Below are 14777 nucleotides of genomic sequence, written 5' to 3' on the forward strand. Positions count from 1 at the left end.
AGACCGTGGAAGCCTCACGAGGAAGGTACGATTGCGAGGTCCCTGCCTCAGCTGCCTGCAATCTGTTTTGGAAGGAGCGACATCGTGGGCCGTTCTTGCCTTCATAGTTCATTTGGGAATCCGTTAAGTGAGAAGGTGTGGTTCCAACAGTCCAGGATGTTGTTGGATTGTTGGATCTGGAGTAGGCACAGGTATACTAGGTACGGTGACAGTGATAAGCTGGTCCAGGCTGCAGTAAGACCGGACGAATAATATCACCTTCTATGCTTGGTACTTCTGGCTTCCTATTGTTCGGCATCACTCCATTAGGGCGAGGTGTACCCGCCTATCCGATATATGGAGTAGAGAGCTTAAGTGTATCCTAGATCACGAGGGGACTCACCTCGCTTAGCCCTGGATCCTGTCACCGATCGAGGGAACGTGTTCGATGTCTCGTGCATTTGCTAATTTGGGTCATCAGAATCCTTCCCGCAACCCTGACTCGCGATAAGGGCCTTCACTTGTTTCACTTTCAGGCAGCCGTGAAGTCTTAGTTGGAAACCAGATTAAGCCGAGATTGAGGACAGTGGTGGAAGAAGCTTCGATCTGGCAGGCTCTGTACTGTCGTCCACTGACTTGGGCCTGATCATCGATGAAAATGTAGTTAGTTCCCGTCTAGTCGCATCGTGAGAGACCGCCAAGTTGCCCGGCGAGGATATGCGATATGGAGAATCCTCGGTGCCGCGGGGTGGTTGGTGATCAGCAGGAATAGGGGCAGTATTAGGAAGGCCACGAGGGGACAAAATTGTTTGCCCTTTCGCCTTGCATTTGGGGGAGTGCCAGAGACATGATTCGATGGCGAGAGCTGAATTTCAAGTGTGTAGTATTATTGAATTATGCGTGGTCGTTTCGGAGTCGTTGGACAGTCAAGCTTCTGCCATTGATAGGTGGCAGATTGGGATCAACGGGAGTGATTTTCGGATCAGCTCGCAGAAGCCCTGATGGAATAATGATGCAGCCGCTATTGGGAAGATCTGAATCTCCGGACGGGAAGGCAACAAAAGTGCTCAGTGCTCCCATTCTTGTTGGCTTCACGTTTCTACAACACTAACACAGAGGTGCTTTTGTTTCCTCCAACTACGGAATACGGTGTGGGCAAATCGGAGAACGCGGGAGCAACTGCTGGGCTCGTCTCACTTGGACCACCCTTTTGTGTCGCACGCCGGTTTCAACTGGGTGGATTGATGAAGGTGTAACAGACTGGACAGTTCACTCGATGGTCGCGGGTGGTGACCTGAAGAGCCGGAGGGTCGGGGGCTGGCGAACTTGGAACGCTGGAGTTCTTGCGAGACCTGGTATATGCCACTAATATCCCGAGGAAGGCGGTCCACCGTTCGTGCGGGTTTCGTATTATCGGGAATTATCTTGGCTGCCGAGGAATCGTGAAGGCGAGCGACGGCGAGGAGGATAGAGGAGGGTGAGGCAAAGCTGAATTGATAGGAGCAGCATCTCGATAGATATCATTATTCAGGCACTTGGAAAGCGTCTGCTCGAGTAACTGGTCGAACAGCGAACGGTGACACTGACGACATGGCTCCATCCGGGTCCGACTCCATGTCCGACCGTTTCATCCAGTTGGCTTGGGCGTGGTGCCTTGGCAAGCCGCGATGTGATTCGACCGGTTCCTGTTTCAGGAGCGAACCCTGCAGTGCCGGCGCCTGCTGGGCGTGGTTCCGTGGATACGAGAGTTGGGCCTGCCGCCTGCTGGCTTCCCCTGGAGATCAGTCCAATTTCTGGGTGGAGCACAGTGGGGAAGGGCAGACAGGCACTGCCTCTCCTGGCACTTGGCCCCCTTTGATGAAATTTCTGGAGCACGAGGGAAGACCCCTGACGATGATCGATGAAATGATGGAAGTGGCAGTGTGAGAGCCGGGTTGGATGAGGAAGAGGAAGAGGAAGAGAAACCCCGCGCGTGAGATGAGTGGCCCCCGTCTGAGAAAATACGAGGTATACCAAGCAACACATTCAATTGCTCGACGGTGTACTCTTTCTTCGACACCGCCAGTTCTGTTATTCGGATCATCCCGTAGAGTTTGGTCACATCGATAGTCACCAGTTAGTCTAACTGGGCTCTTAGCAGCCAAGGCGGGGGGACTGAGAAATTGAGAATGAGGACTGGGACTGAGATGGATCTCACAAGATGGATTACTCTTAGTCTTGGATAGTTAATTAATTCTCTAAGAGCCAAAGAACGGGCAACTCGGCCGCTGATTGGCCCGCAATAAGATTGTTTGAGTGTTGACTCCTTTCCCCTCGATCGCCATATCAAACGGCGCTTGGGCTGACTTTCTCTCTTCCGCTTCTTCTGCTCTGCTTTTCCTTCTGCTTTCGTTCCAACTCTTTCCTTCATTTGCTTCACCCCAGTCTCTCGTTTGCTCGCTTGCTTGAAGGGTGTTGGCCTGCTGTATCGCCTCAGGTGCGTTCTCCCATTCCTGCCTGTCCTGTGCCTGCATTCCTGCCTCCTCTCTAACACTTTCCAGGTCGCATCCATTCCAGCTGCTTCATCCATCGCTCATCACCAGGTACGTCGTTTTCTCAGTGATTGTTTTGCACTGCCGTTGTCGTTCTTGGTTGCGTTTCTGGATTTCCGTCGGCTCCATTGCGCCCAGTATGCTGCTGTCTGCTGTTCGATCTCGCCATCTCCCTCGTGGCCCTGCAGGGGTTGTTGCAATCCCCCATTTCTGTACTGCAAGGGGTGCTCCCTTGTTTGCGCACCCGCCACCTGGGTCGGTCTTCCATTGGAACCTTCCTTTCACTGGCCACCCAGTATTGGACCTCCTTGGCTTTTGCAGCTACCTGGGGGAGGAATGCGCCGCTTCCTGGTTTTCTTTGTTGTTGTCCCTTCGTGTTTGATATACCCCCATTCCCTGCCGGGTGCAACTGTTTCTTCCACTCGACAACACTCAACACCACCCGAATGCATTGATTCATTTCTTGTTACGCTTTATTGATTAAAGTCTAACCATCGTCCGAGGCGATAGCTTATAGCGCGACTGAGTCGTGAAGACCCAACGTCAACACTTTTCGCTCATTTGAACCCAACTTCGTCACTCCTTTTGTCTGTTATCGATCACGACCATGCCTTCGAAGATGCGCCTTGATGCCAGCCTGGTCGCGGGTCTGGCCGCCTTCGCTGGCGTTGCCGATGCCTTCTGGCGTCTTCCTTGCCAGGGCCGAAGCGGTCTTGCTAGAATGGACCCTTTGATGGACCCCGGCGAGCCTTCGTACCACGTCCACACTGTTCATGGATCGAATGGTTGGTTTGACTTGCACCGTAGCTTCGTTCTCACGCTGAAGTTCATGCTTTTTAGGGTTTTCCATGACTGCGGAAAGGTCGACCCTCCTTGAGGGAACCTGCACGTCGTGTGCCGTCAGGCAGGACAAGTCAGCCTACTGGGCCCCTGGCCTGTACTTCGTTGACAAAGAGACCGGCGACTCTGAACTCGTGGACGAAGTCGGAGGCTTGCTCGCGTAGGAGACCCCGTTCCAACTTCCAACAGCATCTTGTTGTATGACTAACCGGATGGATGTGTCTTAGGTACTACTTGATAACTGGAGAGAATGTTCAACCGTTCCCCGAGGGATTCCGTATGATTGCTGGCGACCCATTCCGTCGAAACTTCACCTTGCCCGTCCCCGACCCGCCGAAGTCTGAATGGACCGGAGATGCTATTTCGCAGAACTCCCTTGAGCAGAAGGCTCTTGGGTTCAACTGCATGAACTACGCCGGAAAAGCCGAGGATTCTCTCACCCGTCACCACTTGCCTGAGAAGAAATGGCTTGATGAGAACTGCCCTAACGGTATTCGTTTCGAACTGATGTTCCCCTCGTGCTGGAACGGCAAGGACAAGGATGCCGACGACCACAAATCCCATATGGCCTACCCCTCGCTGGTCAACGATGGTGTTTGCCCAGAGGGCTTTGAGCACCGTACTCTCTCTATGATGTTTGAAACTATCTGGAACACCTATGCGTTCAAGGACCGTGACGGCTACTTTGCTCTTTCCACTGGTGACCCCACCGGATACGGCTACCACGGCGACTTCATGGAGGGTTGGGAAGATGGTGTCCTGGAGGAGGCCACCAAAAAATGCACAAACCCTTCTGGCTTGATCGAGGATTGCCCCATTTTTGATATCCAATCCGAGATCGAGCAAAACCTTTGCTCCTTCGACATTCCCGAACTCCTCAAATCCGAGGAACTCAAGAAGGTCAAGGGTGGCCTTCCTAACAAACTGAAGGTCACATGGGGCCCCGAGCGTGCCTTCCCTATCGAGTACACTGATGGCCACGACGACTCCGGTTCCTCGTCTTCGAGCTCCGCCGCTCCGTCAAGCACCGATTCGGGCATCAGTCTTTCGCTACCCGGCGTGGGAGACCTCGGAAACGTGTTTGCCGCCGACCCTCAGACCTCATCCAGCTCAACCACCGAGGTGCCAGCACCGACCTCGACCTCGACCTCGACCTCGACCTCAACCTCGACTTCCACCTCGACTTCGACCCCGACTCCTACGCCTAGCACCTCTTACATTGAAAACCCCGTCACCCAAGAGATCGTCTGGGTTGAGGAGGCAATTGTTGTCCTGGTTGACGAGAATGACAAGCCCCTCAAGACTGAGACCCGTCCCGTGGAAGTCGTTTCCACCGACTACAAAACTGTCACTCGGACCTCTTCAACCGTTGTGCAGGTCCTCCCAACTGAAACGGCCGCCCAACAGCCGGCCAAGCGTCAACACGACCACCTCGAGGCTCACAAGCGCCACAGCCATGGCCACGGGCACTAAGCTGGAACATTGGTACGGTATTATGACTCCATGATAGGCGTTCTGAGATGAAAACCTATTGTTTCGGGAGGAAGCCAACCACATCGCTTGCGATCTGTACCTACAGTTTGTTTTTGAATTTACCTTCAAACATTTCGGCCGGTCACTTCCACACTCGTTTGCTCCCAGCTGCGGTCCGACCTTTTGATTTCACTTCTCGAAGATATTTTTGATAGCTACCACTTACTTTTTTTCTCCAACCTCACCTCGTTCCTGTGAATACTCCGTCTCACCACCCATCTCCATTCCGATGTATATGCTCGCTTCACTTGTTTTCCAGGTGAAGTATTGCATACGACTACGTTGCAGTAGGAGATCGATTTTTACCCTCACTCCGTGCTTTCTCTTGACGAGAAAATGATCGGAGTGTTGGAACTGATCGATCGTGTTAAATAGCAAAATGTATGCGATACGCGCATCAAGGGGCTACGGCTCAATCTCAGCTGCCCTGTTTACAGTTTACATTCCCATTCCAATATCATGTCCGTTCGATTGTCTCACGTATTTAGGATTACTTGTTGGAGTATTAGTTAAACGATTTGTATTACGATGTCAGATCCATGTAGATCTTCATGTAGGCTACCGAAGACCGGTTTTTGTCAATCCAGTGTCCACTATCCATCTACTAGGCTCGGAGTTCTGTACCAATATAGAATGTATATTGTATATCGTAGATAGGCCATAGCCAAGTCCCGCCTGCCGGCTCCCGGTCCCTGAACACGATCTTCACGTGTTCCAGTTCTTCAGATTGCCTCTACTGACTCCTCAGTGCCTCGGACAGTCGGACTGCACCGCAGGCTAGGCTAAGCTCCAAGTCCAAGCTATGATATCGAAGCGATCGCAACCTTGGCATTCGAAAATCAGCCGTCCAACCTGAAATACCCCTGGCGAGCTCGGACCTCCACGCATGCCCACGCACCGACCTTCATGTTGTATCGACATTCTACATTCCAATCGACGCAATACACATATTCCGGAATATTCATCCTATTCCTACGTCGAGTCTGATCTCAGAATCCGTACTCTGGGTAATTACTAGATTCGCCACTCGCCACCACATACATACATGGCATAACAGGCCAAACTCAATCCAGCCCCCAAAAGGGCCAAAACAATACAAATCCCCCCCCACAGACTATCCTAACTTCCCCCAGGCCAAAGGCCTAAAGCTAAGACTTCTTACTTCTTAGGGCCCTAGGACCCAGGAGGGTAAGCTAAGTCTAAAACACCGTTGCAAAAATCCCCATCGTAAACGCTTGATGTAGCCCAACATGCCTCTGGCCCCACATCTCCTTCAGATACTGCTCTCCGGCGCGGTTGTATTCCCGCCCCTGGTTGTCGAAGAGAGCGGGTTTTACGCTCCAGCTGCGGATGCGGCGTTTGCAGTCGCAGTTGGAGGCTGGGTTTGATATTTGCGATAGACTTGGACTTGTATTGAGGCTGAGGTTGAGGTTTGGATTCGGGTTTGCGTTTGAGGTTGAGGTTGAGTTCTTGCCGATGCGCATTTTTATGATTCTGCTCAGGCGGATGTCTATCCCCATGTCTGTGTAAGTGTCTGCACCTGAACCTGCACATGCACATGCACCTGTGCCCGCACCCGCGCAGCCAAGACCAGGAGAATCTTTCCATGCGTCCCAGTATTCGTCTAGCGGGTTGGAGAAGAGACAATCCTCGCCGTCTGTACTGGGGTCCGGGTGGAAATGGTGATGACAGCATTCATCCTGCGGCGTGAGTACCAGTTTAGCGAGATCCTGCGGGCCCTGGTTTAGCAGGAACCACGAAACGACGCTATACTCGTTTCTCGTGTCGCGGTGCCAGAGCCTAGGGCCGTGGCGGAGGAGAATCCGTTCTACGAGCTCGCGGAGCATGCGGAGGGTGCAGTGGAAGGCGACTTCGGATTTCTCGTCTAGGTGGTTTGTTCGGAAGTCGAGGCGGCGCTGGCCGATTTCAGATTCTGTTTGGGCCCATTTTAGGACTTGGGTGGTGTGGTAGTTTTTTGATTTTGATTTTGTGTGGTCTGGTGGTAGTAGTAGGAGCTTTTGGTAGTTGTTGCTACTGTCGGGTGAGTCGAAGTCGAAATTGGTCTCGCTGTACTCTTTCAAGCGCTTGTGGAGCTTGGTTAGACGTTTAGACATCGACGGTGAGAGGGATGTCTTTCTGTGGAATTGGCGCCCTCGTTTTATGTCGCGTGAGATGTCAGCCATGTGGAAGAGCACGTGGAAGCCTCGTTCTAGACGGTTGGCGAGTTTAAGCTCTGCCTCAAAGTTCATTTCAGCCTTGTCGTCGTCGTAGAACGGACCCCATACTGACGGGACGACCCGGCGAGACAGACAGCGTGCAAGATTATGGCGGTACAAGGACCGTACCAGGGTGTGCACTGTTAATGCATTTTGCTTGCCGCTCCATGGGTTCAAGGTGAGTAACGGGTTGAATGTGTCGATGTCATGGAGGCGCATAAACCATTTGCAGATGTGCGGTTCTAGGACCTTGATTGTGTCGAATGTAGCTTTGTTAATTAGGCAGAGCGCCAGTACAGTGCTCGCATCGCCATTGATGATGATCTGGAAAAGAATGTCGGCGATAAGGCCGAATGGTGGAGCGCATTGCCTTCTATGAATTGGTCCCTAGATATATTGGAAGAATTAGGGTCGCGTGCTTGGTTTCTCTTTGAAAATGTCCCAAGACTGCAACACTTACCATGATTCTTGGCTCATCCGACTCGCATTGCGTTCTGGGGGTACAGAGTAATATAGTCCATTGGAGGAGCCCCTCGCAGAAATTCGACACTCGCTGTCTTTCGAAGCAATGACCTCAATATCAAGAAATCCCGCAAATCCCGCAACTGCCAGAGCAAGATAGGAGGTATCATGTGCGACGGTATGACGCGTTGGCCGAATCGCCAGGCCTCCTTGCGCAGCAGACCGAAGCACCAAGAAGCGGAGTATGCAGGATGCAGGACCAGTGGGCGAACGGGCGTATCGCTGAGTTATATATCATACGTGGAATGGCACCATCCCTCGCCGGATCTCTCTCTCCCTGCAGCGATGGGGGACGTGCCCTGACATCGAACGGGCCATCCTTGATTGAGCAGTGGCGGACTTGTTGGCTTGTAGGGACTCAGGGAGGGAGGGTCTGATTGACGTCCGGCTCACAAAGAACACCGCGGAGACAACGCCTCTGCCGCGATAGCCTGATGAAGAAAAAAATATGCAACCTGTGAGTGGTCTATGATATGATCAGCAGATGCCCTGAACCGCTAGTTTTGTTCGTTTTTTCCGCTGCTCCAATAGCGGGTGGCTCCGGGGCCTTACTAGTGGCTGTTGGGGCAGCATCATGGCGACAAGGGCACACCGCCAGGAACCGGATGGAGTTAGAAACAGAGAGAAACCGTGAAGAACGAAGATCAGCTCCGGCTATTCAGGGTCCAGCCAGCACTGAGTTTGAGTTTGGCTGGTTCCCGTACGGTCGATCCTGGGGGGAACCGAGAGGAGAGGAAGTTCCCCAGACCGAGCGAGTTTCAGTTTCTGCTCCGTAAAGTCCGGGCCCGACCGACCCCACCAAACTGCCGTTGAAATCCTTGAAAATTTCTGGATCTCTGCCACCAGTCTAGACGGGCCTCTGATACATCTGCCGCGCTGGAGCTTCCTTCATTCGTTATCTAGGCCAGCGCCCCGTCCATGAATCAATACTGCAGTCCTACCCGATACAATGCCCGCGATGCCTGCGCCCGCGACGAGGAGCCTCCCACTCCCCGACGAGTGGTCAGACCCAGATGCCTACGTCGAAGCCCTCCTGTCGTTCGCTACGTCCTCCGACCTCTTCAGGCATCTCTGCGGAGGTGTACATATGCTGGACTTCCTGACGCGCGAGCCCGACCTCTACACCACGCTTCTGCCCGAAGACTGGAGACAATTCTTCGAACACCACCACATCGTCGACATCATAGACCTGCTTCTGCGCGACGACATCGAACCGATCCTAGCGGCCCACAAACAGGGAAATGTTGCAGGGCAGGGGTGGAGAGACGGCCCGGGTTTACCTCCGCTGTCGTTGCTGGAGTACATCTCGCAGATTCGCCGACTCACTCTGCGCAGGGAGTTTACGCCTCGCGAATCGGGCAAGGCCACGATTCCGCCGCGGATTTCTGTGGGGATGAAGGTTAAGAAGTACCACGAGGTGGCGCATTTCTCAAAATACGTCAATTCACTGTGTAATACCGTGAAGGAGGAACGGGGCGAGGAGATTTCGCATATTGTGGACTTTGGGTCGGGCCAGAACTACCTTGGGCGGACGCTGGCTAGTCCCCCGTATAACAGGAATATTGTTGCCATTGAACGGAGGCACCAGTTCATCAATGGCGCCAACCGTATGGACGTTTACGCGAAGTTGGCTGAGAAGAAGAAGGTGCGGCTTGACAAGAAGCCAGAGGATTGCAAGGTCTGCGAGGACCCGGATTTGGCAGTGGAGAAACCGGACTCCCAGCCGAAGCAGACGGGTGTGCCCGATGCAGACAAAGGTGAGACTGGAAATGACGAGGACGTGGCGGAAATCAATATCTTCCGTGACATCAGCGTAACAGCGGACGAACTCGGCTCGTTCCCGAAGAGCAATAATATCAAGAAGCCAGTTGCAGAGCCGGATGGGCCACGAGGGGCAATGGACTATATTGAGCATGAGATCAAGGATGGCTACCTTGAGCCAGTAATCAAAGACGTTGTTTCGCCGAGCGAAACCCCAGCGGAGACGGAACGCGCCGAGCAGGCCTCGGATGCAAAGGTTATGGTCGTGTCATTGCACTCATGCGGGAACCTCGTCCATCATGGCGTTCGAGCTTTGATCCTGAACCCATCGGTAAAGGCGATTGCCATGATTGGGTGCTGCTACAACCTGATGACGGAGCGGCTTGGGCCTGCCACGTATAAGCTGCCTGTCTTACGGACTATGCACCCGCGTCTGACAAAAGATGCCGTCGCATACGATCCGCATGGCTTTCCAATGTCGAAGCGCCTGGAAGACTATGAGCACGACGGCGGGACGGGCGTGAAGTTGAACATCACCGCTCGATCAATGGCCGTCCAAGCTCCGTACAACTGGGGTCGAGATGATGCGGAGGATTTCTTCACCCGCCACTACTACCGCACACTTCTCCAGCGTCTCCTGGTGGATCGGGGAATCGTGCAAAAGCCATCCATACCAAAAGAACTTTACGGCGGCGATTCCGAGAACCCGGACAAAGTGGGCAACCCTCTCATTGTTGGGTCTCTGCGTAAAGCAGCCTTCACCTCATTCCAAGCATACACCCGCGCGGCGACTGTGAAGCTAGGCCGTGATCCAGTTTACGGCGAGAAAGTGAAAGCAGGCTTGGCCGACATCACAGAGGAAGAGCTTGACCGTTATGCTACGGAGTACTGGCCAACGAAGAAAAGACTCAGCGTGACCTGGACTCTAATGTCGTTCAGCGCTTCGGTTGCTGAAGCTATTATTGCCGTCGATCGATGGCAGTATCTGCGTGAGCAGGACTGCGTCAAGGAGTGCTGGGTGGAACCTGTATTCGATTACGGCGAGAGTCCTAGGAATTTGGCTGTCATTGGGATCAAGAAATGAACCAGCCAGTACGTGAGTCGGAACCCTCCATGATTCCTAGACCGTGGCTTTGAACATTCTGAGATGGCCATGATTCATAGTCCCCAGATCACTCGACCGGGCGATTACAGTCCAGCACCTTGCAAAGAGAGAATCGTCGGGCGAACCCATATCGACATCTAGATAGACCAGATACCCGGAGCAAACCACAATGTTCCACATTTAGACACTACATACTACAGCATAAAACGTCGATAGAAATCAATAGAACATTAAACACCACGATAAATCAATCTGAGGAACGCCATCAATCTTTCACTCCAGAGCAAGATGATTTGCTACGAATCTTAATATTGTTGCCTGAGGATCCACAGTCTCGGCGACCGGAAGCCGCGGGGTCCGAGCAGACAACGACCAGCACTTGAGCCCGTCCAAGTCCCTGCCTGAACGCACGAATCCGGCGACAGTGCAAGGCGTTGTGCTTGAAATCAAAGTATAATTCCGATTTTCTTCACGATGGATGCAGATAGCGCCGATAGCGATGGGAAGGAGGCCCTCGTGCGCCGTGCGGTATGTGGGACAGATCCTGTCTTGTCTTGAAGCGAGGAATGGGAGGACTGTTGGAGTCCACGGTATTGGCATTGCTAACATTTATTGTAAAATCAGTGCGACCAATGCCGACAGAGAAAGGTATGTCCTCACCTACTTAATTATACGGTGGATGTGCCCATGTGGTGTGATCAACTAACCAACGAATGCAGATTCGCTGCGACAAGCGCTCGCCGTGTTCCAACTGTCGCACGTCCAAGATTATATGCAGCTCTACAGGAGCGGGCCAGAAACCTCGGGAGCCGCGGAAGCGCGTCCTGATCTCCAACGAATAGTGAGGCTTCCCCTTCCTGTGTTTTTCCTTTTCACGCTGGAGACGAGTTAGCAGTGGATCGTGGTCTGATAATTTCCTTAGCGAGAAGAAGATTGACAAGCTCGACGAGCGCCTCGGCGGGATCGAGCAGGTCCTCCGAGACATCAAGGCCAGTCTGGGCTCGAACACAGGGTCTCAGATGTGCGCGGGCGCGCATGCAACGCCTATCTCTAGGCACCTGAGCCCCTCTGCTACGCAGCAGGAGTATAGTTACACCTCTAACCCACAAGACGCAATGGACCAGCACGAGTCGAAGGTCGGCTTCGAGGGCAATTCGCTGATGGCGACGGAGTCGGCGTATGCGAGCGACTTCTTGCAGATTGCAGTCTCGCGGAATCCGTTGCAGATGTCTGTTTCGAAGGTCAATGCGGCGTTGTCGACGCTGAAGCAGCTGGTTAGTATGCAGGATAACCAGCCGGTTTCTGCGAGGGAGTTTCCCCTTCCGAAGCGGAGTAGGCTTTCGGATTGTGATTTGCGCGAGTTGACGATGCCGCCGATGAATGTTGTTATTCCGTTGTTGCGGAAGGCAAGAGGTATGTCTTGTATGGTGTGGTGTGGTGTAGTTGAGATTGGCTGACGGTTGGTAGAGAGTTATGGCAGTACTTTACAGTCGTATTGTCCGTTTATACCATTCGACCGTCTGTCGGATAAGTGCCGAGAGGTGTACTTCAACACAGAGGATTACTCTGATGCGACATTCATCGTGGCGAATGGGGGACTGTATCAGGTCTTTGTCGCAGAGAGCTTCATGTCTGAAAACCGCGCGATGCGGGAGGAGTATCAGAGATATGTTGACATCTGCAAACATAATCTGGACACGACGTTAGCGAACTTGCATCTTCTGATGCCGGCGACTAGCGAGTCTATCGAGGCTCTTGCGATGGGGGTATGAAACCTAAAATAGTACCCCTTATGAACAAATTCTGACTCAAATAGGCTGCTCATGCTATCGAAATCTCCAAGCCTTCCTTTGCGTTAACATTAACCTCCACCGCATCCCGTCTGTGCCAGGCTCTGGGGTTCCACCAAAGGGCTTCATTGGAAAATGTCACTCCTAAGGAGAAGGAGCGGCGGTTGACTCTCTTCTGGTCAATATACTGCATGGACCGAGCTCTTTCACTCCGGTTAGGCCGCGCGGCGACCATCCCGGACTATGACGTTGACGTACCTGTGTCATTTGAGAGTATCAATGCCGCGGAACCGTGGAAAACCGCATATGTACTGTGGATAGAACTCGGCACGATCCAGGGCCTGGTATATGAAAAGCTCTACAGTCCAGCTGCGCTACGCCAGGGCGAAATGAGTCGAGTAGCGGAGGCACGCACGCTCGCAGCCCGGATGCGCGATCGAGTGATGCAGCCTTTTGAGGTAAGTTGTGACTTTCTTATAGCAGTTCGTAATACTGACCTGGCCAGAAAATGTACCCTCTCGTTAACAACCTGAGCCCGATCGAGTCCCTGTACATAAAATGCGACGAAGTCTGTCGCTTCTCGCTCCTGACCCTGATCTACCGAGCCTTCCCACCACAGGCAGGCAAGCCAGGGACATTCGTCACTGAGTGCATTGAAACAGCCCGAGCGGCTCTTGAATCTCATAAGGTGTGCATGGCGCAGTTGACAGAGGCAACCGCCGCTTTGAAACTCTCATATCTGCACTGGTGAGCATCCTAGACCACAACTACTGAGCCTCTCTAACCCCGCAGGTCGATTCTATACTCCCCCTTCGTCCCCTTCATCGTTCTCTTCTGCCACACAATCGAAGTCTCCTCATGGGTAGACCTAGACCGTCTTGAAGAGTTTGTCGCCTCCCTAAAACCAAATTGCTCGCTCTCTACTGCAATCTCCAAACTCCACCGCCTCTGCCAGGTCCTCAGCAACGTTGCTAGACTCTATGTTGAGGCCAAAGCACAAGCACAGACACAGGAAGACCAAGCTCTTGCATCTGTCGGCCACGAGTTCGATACGTATCTCAGCGCACTCGGTCTCGCGCCGCCAGCTGACGATGGGGAAACTCGCTGGGCTGGCCCTGCAGTGGCACCCGGGAATGCAAATACAAATGCAAATACGATGCCAGGCGAGATGAACTATCAAGCAGCTCATATTCAGAATATTGGCCCGCCGATGCCGCACATGACGCAGCTCGGGAACTGGTTCTCGGGGAACCAGTATATGATGGGATTGCTAGAGGAGGATTTATCCATGTTCGACCAGTCGAATCTGGCTTGATCAGACACGCCATGATGCATATAATGACTTAATATAATCTATATATGACGAGTATATACCGTACTTCGCTCTAATTGCCATCGTGGCTAGTAGTCTAAATACACTTTCCCCCATCGACAACCATCTCCGTCCCATTAATGAACGCCCCCTCATCACTCGCCAGGTAAAGGCACATATTGGCAATGTCCATAGGATCCGTCAGTCGGCCCAGCGGCACATTCCCGATAAACTTCTGCCGGTTCTCCTCTGTATCCTCCATCCCCGTGAACATGCTGAAAAGCCCTGTACCCGATAGGAGTGGCGCAACGGTGTTTACGCGGATATTGTGCGGGCCGTATTCCGCCGCGAGGCCTTTTGTTGCCTTTACGCAGTTAGCAAATACACTTAAGTAAAACCAGCCTAACTGAGGGTGGATACTGAATGAGGATGTAAAGTGCAGAGGGTACTCACATTCGAAACAGCCCCCTTACTAGCATTATACCACACCAGTCCAGGCCGGGGTCTATTCGCGCCCGTCGAGGAGATATTGATCACGCTCCCGCCATTCCCCTGCTCGATGAACTTGGCAATCACGGCTTGCGACCCGTGGAAAATACTCTTGACGTTGACGTTGAAGACGCGCTCCCATTCTGCTTCGGTGACTTCGAGAGTTGGCTGCATCACACACATCACATCACAATTAACCCCTCATCCAACAAGAAACATAACGTAACATAGAAGAAGAAAAAGTTGGACGGACCTTATTCCGATAACTCGTCCCCGCATTATTCACCAGCACATCCAGTCTGCCAAACTTGGCCACCGCAGTGTCAATCACAGCCTTCCAGTCCGCGGGGCTCGTGACGTCGACCTTTTGGAATATAATGCTGGACGGGTCCTGGGCTGCGACGCTCTGGCCGCCGGCTTCGTTGATGTCGGCGATGATTACTTTGCCGCCTTCTTGCGCGAACCGGGTTGCGATTGCGGCGCCGAAGCCGGAGCCGCCGCCTGGATGGGTCGGTCAGTATCAGATAGATAGAGGGGTTGTGATTGAGGGACGGACCGGTGACGATGGCGACTTTGTTGGCGAGACGAGGCATGTTGTTGTTGTTGTTGTTGATGATGATGATGTTGTTGGGTATGTTGGTGAGATGTTGTATTTTGGGAAAAGACTGAGGGGTTTATACACAGATAAAAGAAGAGGAG

At 52.9% G+C, this 14777-nt stretch overlaps 5 protein-coding genes across 5 annotated transcripts; 3 read left to right on the forward strand and 2 right to left on the reverse strand.

Annotated features, from left to right (window-relative positions):
- Positions 1-3117: 3117 nt before the first annotated feature.
- Positions 3118-4823, forward strand: APUU_60711S (DUF1996 domain-containing protein; the record flags this gene model as incomplete). Its single annotated transcript, XM_041693981.1, has 3 exons — positions 3118-3295; positions 3351-3510; positions 3578-4823. 3 exons carry the CDS (start codon positions 3118-3120, stop codon positions 4821-4823), a joined length of 1584 nt encoding a protein of 527 aa, XP_041559857.1.
- Positions 4824-6082: 1259 nt separating this feature from the next.
- APUU_60712A (uncharacterized protein) lies at positions 6083-7562 on the reverse strand (the record flags this gene model as incomplete). The annotated part of the gene is made up of 2 exons (XM_041693982.1): positions 6083-7486; positions 7560-7562. The coding sequence occupies 2 exons, from the start codon at positions 7560-7562 to the stop codon at positions 6083-6085; spliced, it is 1407 nt and encodes a 468-aa protein (XP_041559858.1).
- Positions 7563-8570: 1008 nt separating this feature from the next.
- APUU_60713S (uncharacterized protein) lies at positions 8571-10466 on the forward strand (the record flags this gene model as incomplete). Its single annotated transcript, XM_041693983.1, has 1 exon — positions 8571-10466. The coding sequence occupies one exon, from the start codon at positions 8571-8573 to the stop codon at positions 10464-10466; it is 1896 nt and encodes a 631-aa protein (XP_041559859.1).
- Positions 10467-10961: 495 nt separating this feature from the next.
- On the forward strand, positions 10962-13592 carry APUU_60714S (putative C6 transcription factor; the record flags this gene model as incomplete). Its single annotated transcript, XM_041693984.1, has 8 exons — positions 10962-11015; positions 11112-11135; positions 11207-11328; positions 11410-11900; positions 11955-12253; positions 12304-12735; positions 12783-13024; positions 13070-13592. The coding sequence occupies 8 exons, from the start codon at positions 10962-10964 to the stop codon at positions 13590-13592; spliced, it is 2187 nt and encodes a 728-aa protein (XP_041559860.1).
- A 94-nt stretch (positions 13593-13686) lies between these two features.
- APUU_60715A (uncharacterized protein) lies at positions 13687-14671 on the reverse strand (the record flags this gene model as incomplete). Its single annotated transcript, XM_041693985.1, has 4 exons — positions 13687-13953; positions 14043-14246; positions 14332-14579; positions 14635-14671. 4 exons carry the CDS (start codon positions 14669-14671, stop codon positions 13687-13689), a joined length of 756 nt encoding a protein of 251 aa, XP_041559861.1.
- Between the last annotated feature and the right edge of the window lie 106 nt (positions 14672-14777).

This window comes from Aspergillus puulaauensis, chromosome 6, assembly GCF_016861865.1.
Source record: "Aspergillus puulaauensis MK2 DNA, chromosome 6, nearly complete sequence".
Taxonomy (NCBI): Eukaryota; Fungi; Ascomycota; class Eurotiomycetes; order Eurotiales; family Aspergillaceae; genus Aspergillus; species Aspergillus puulaauensis.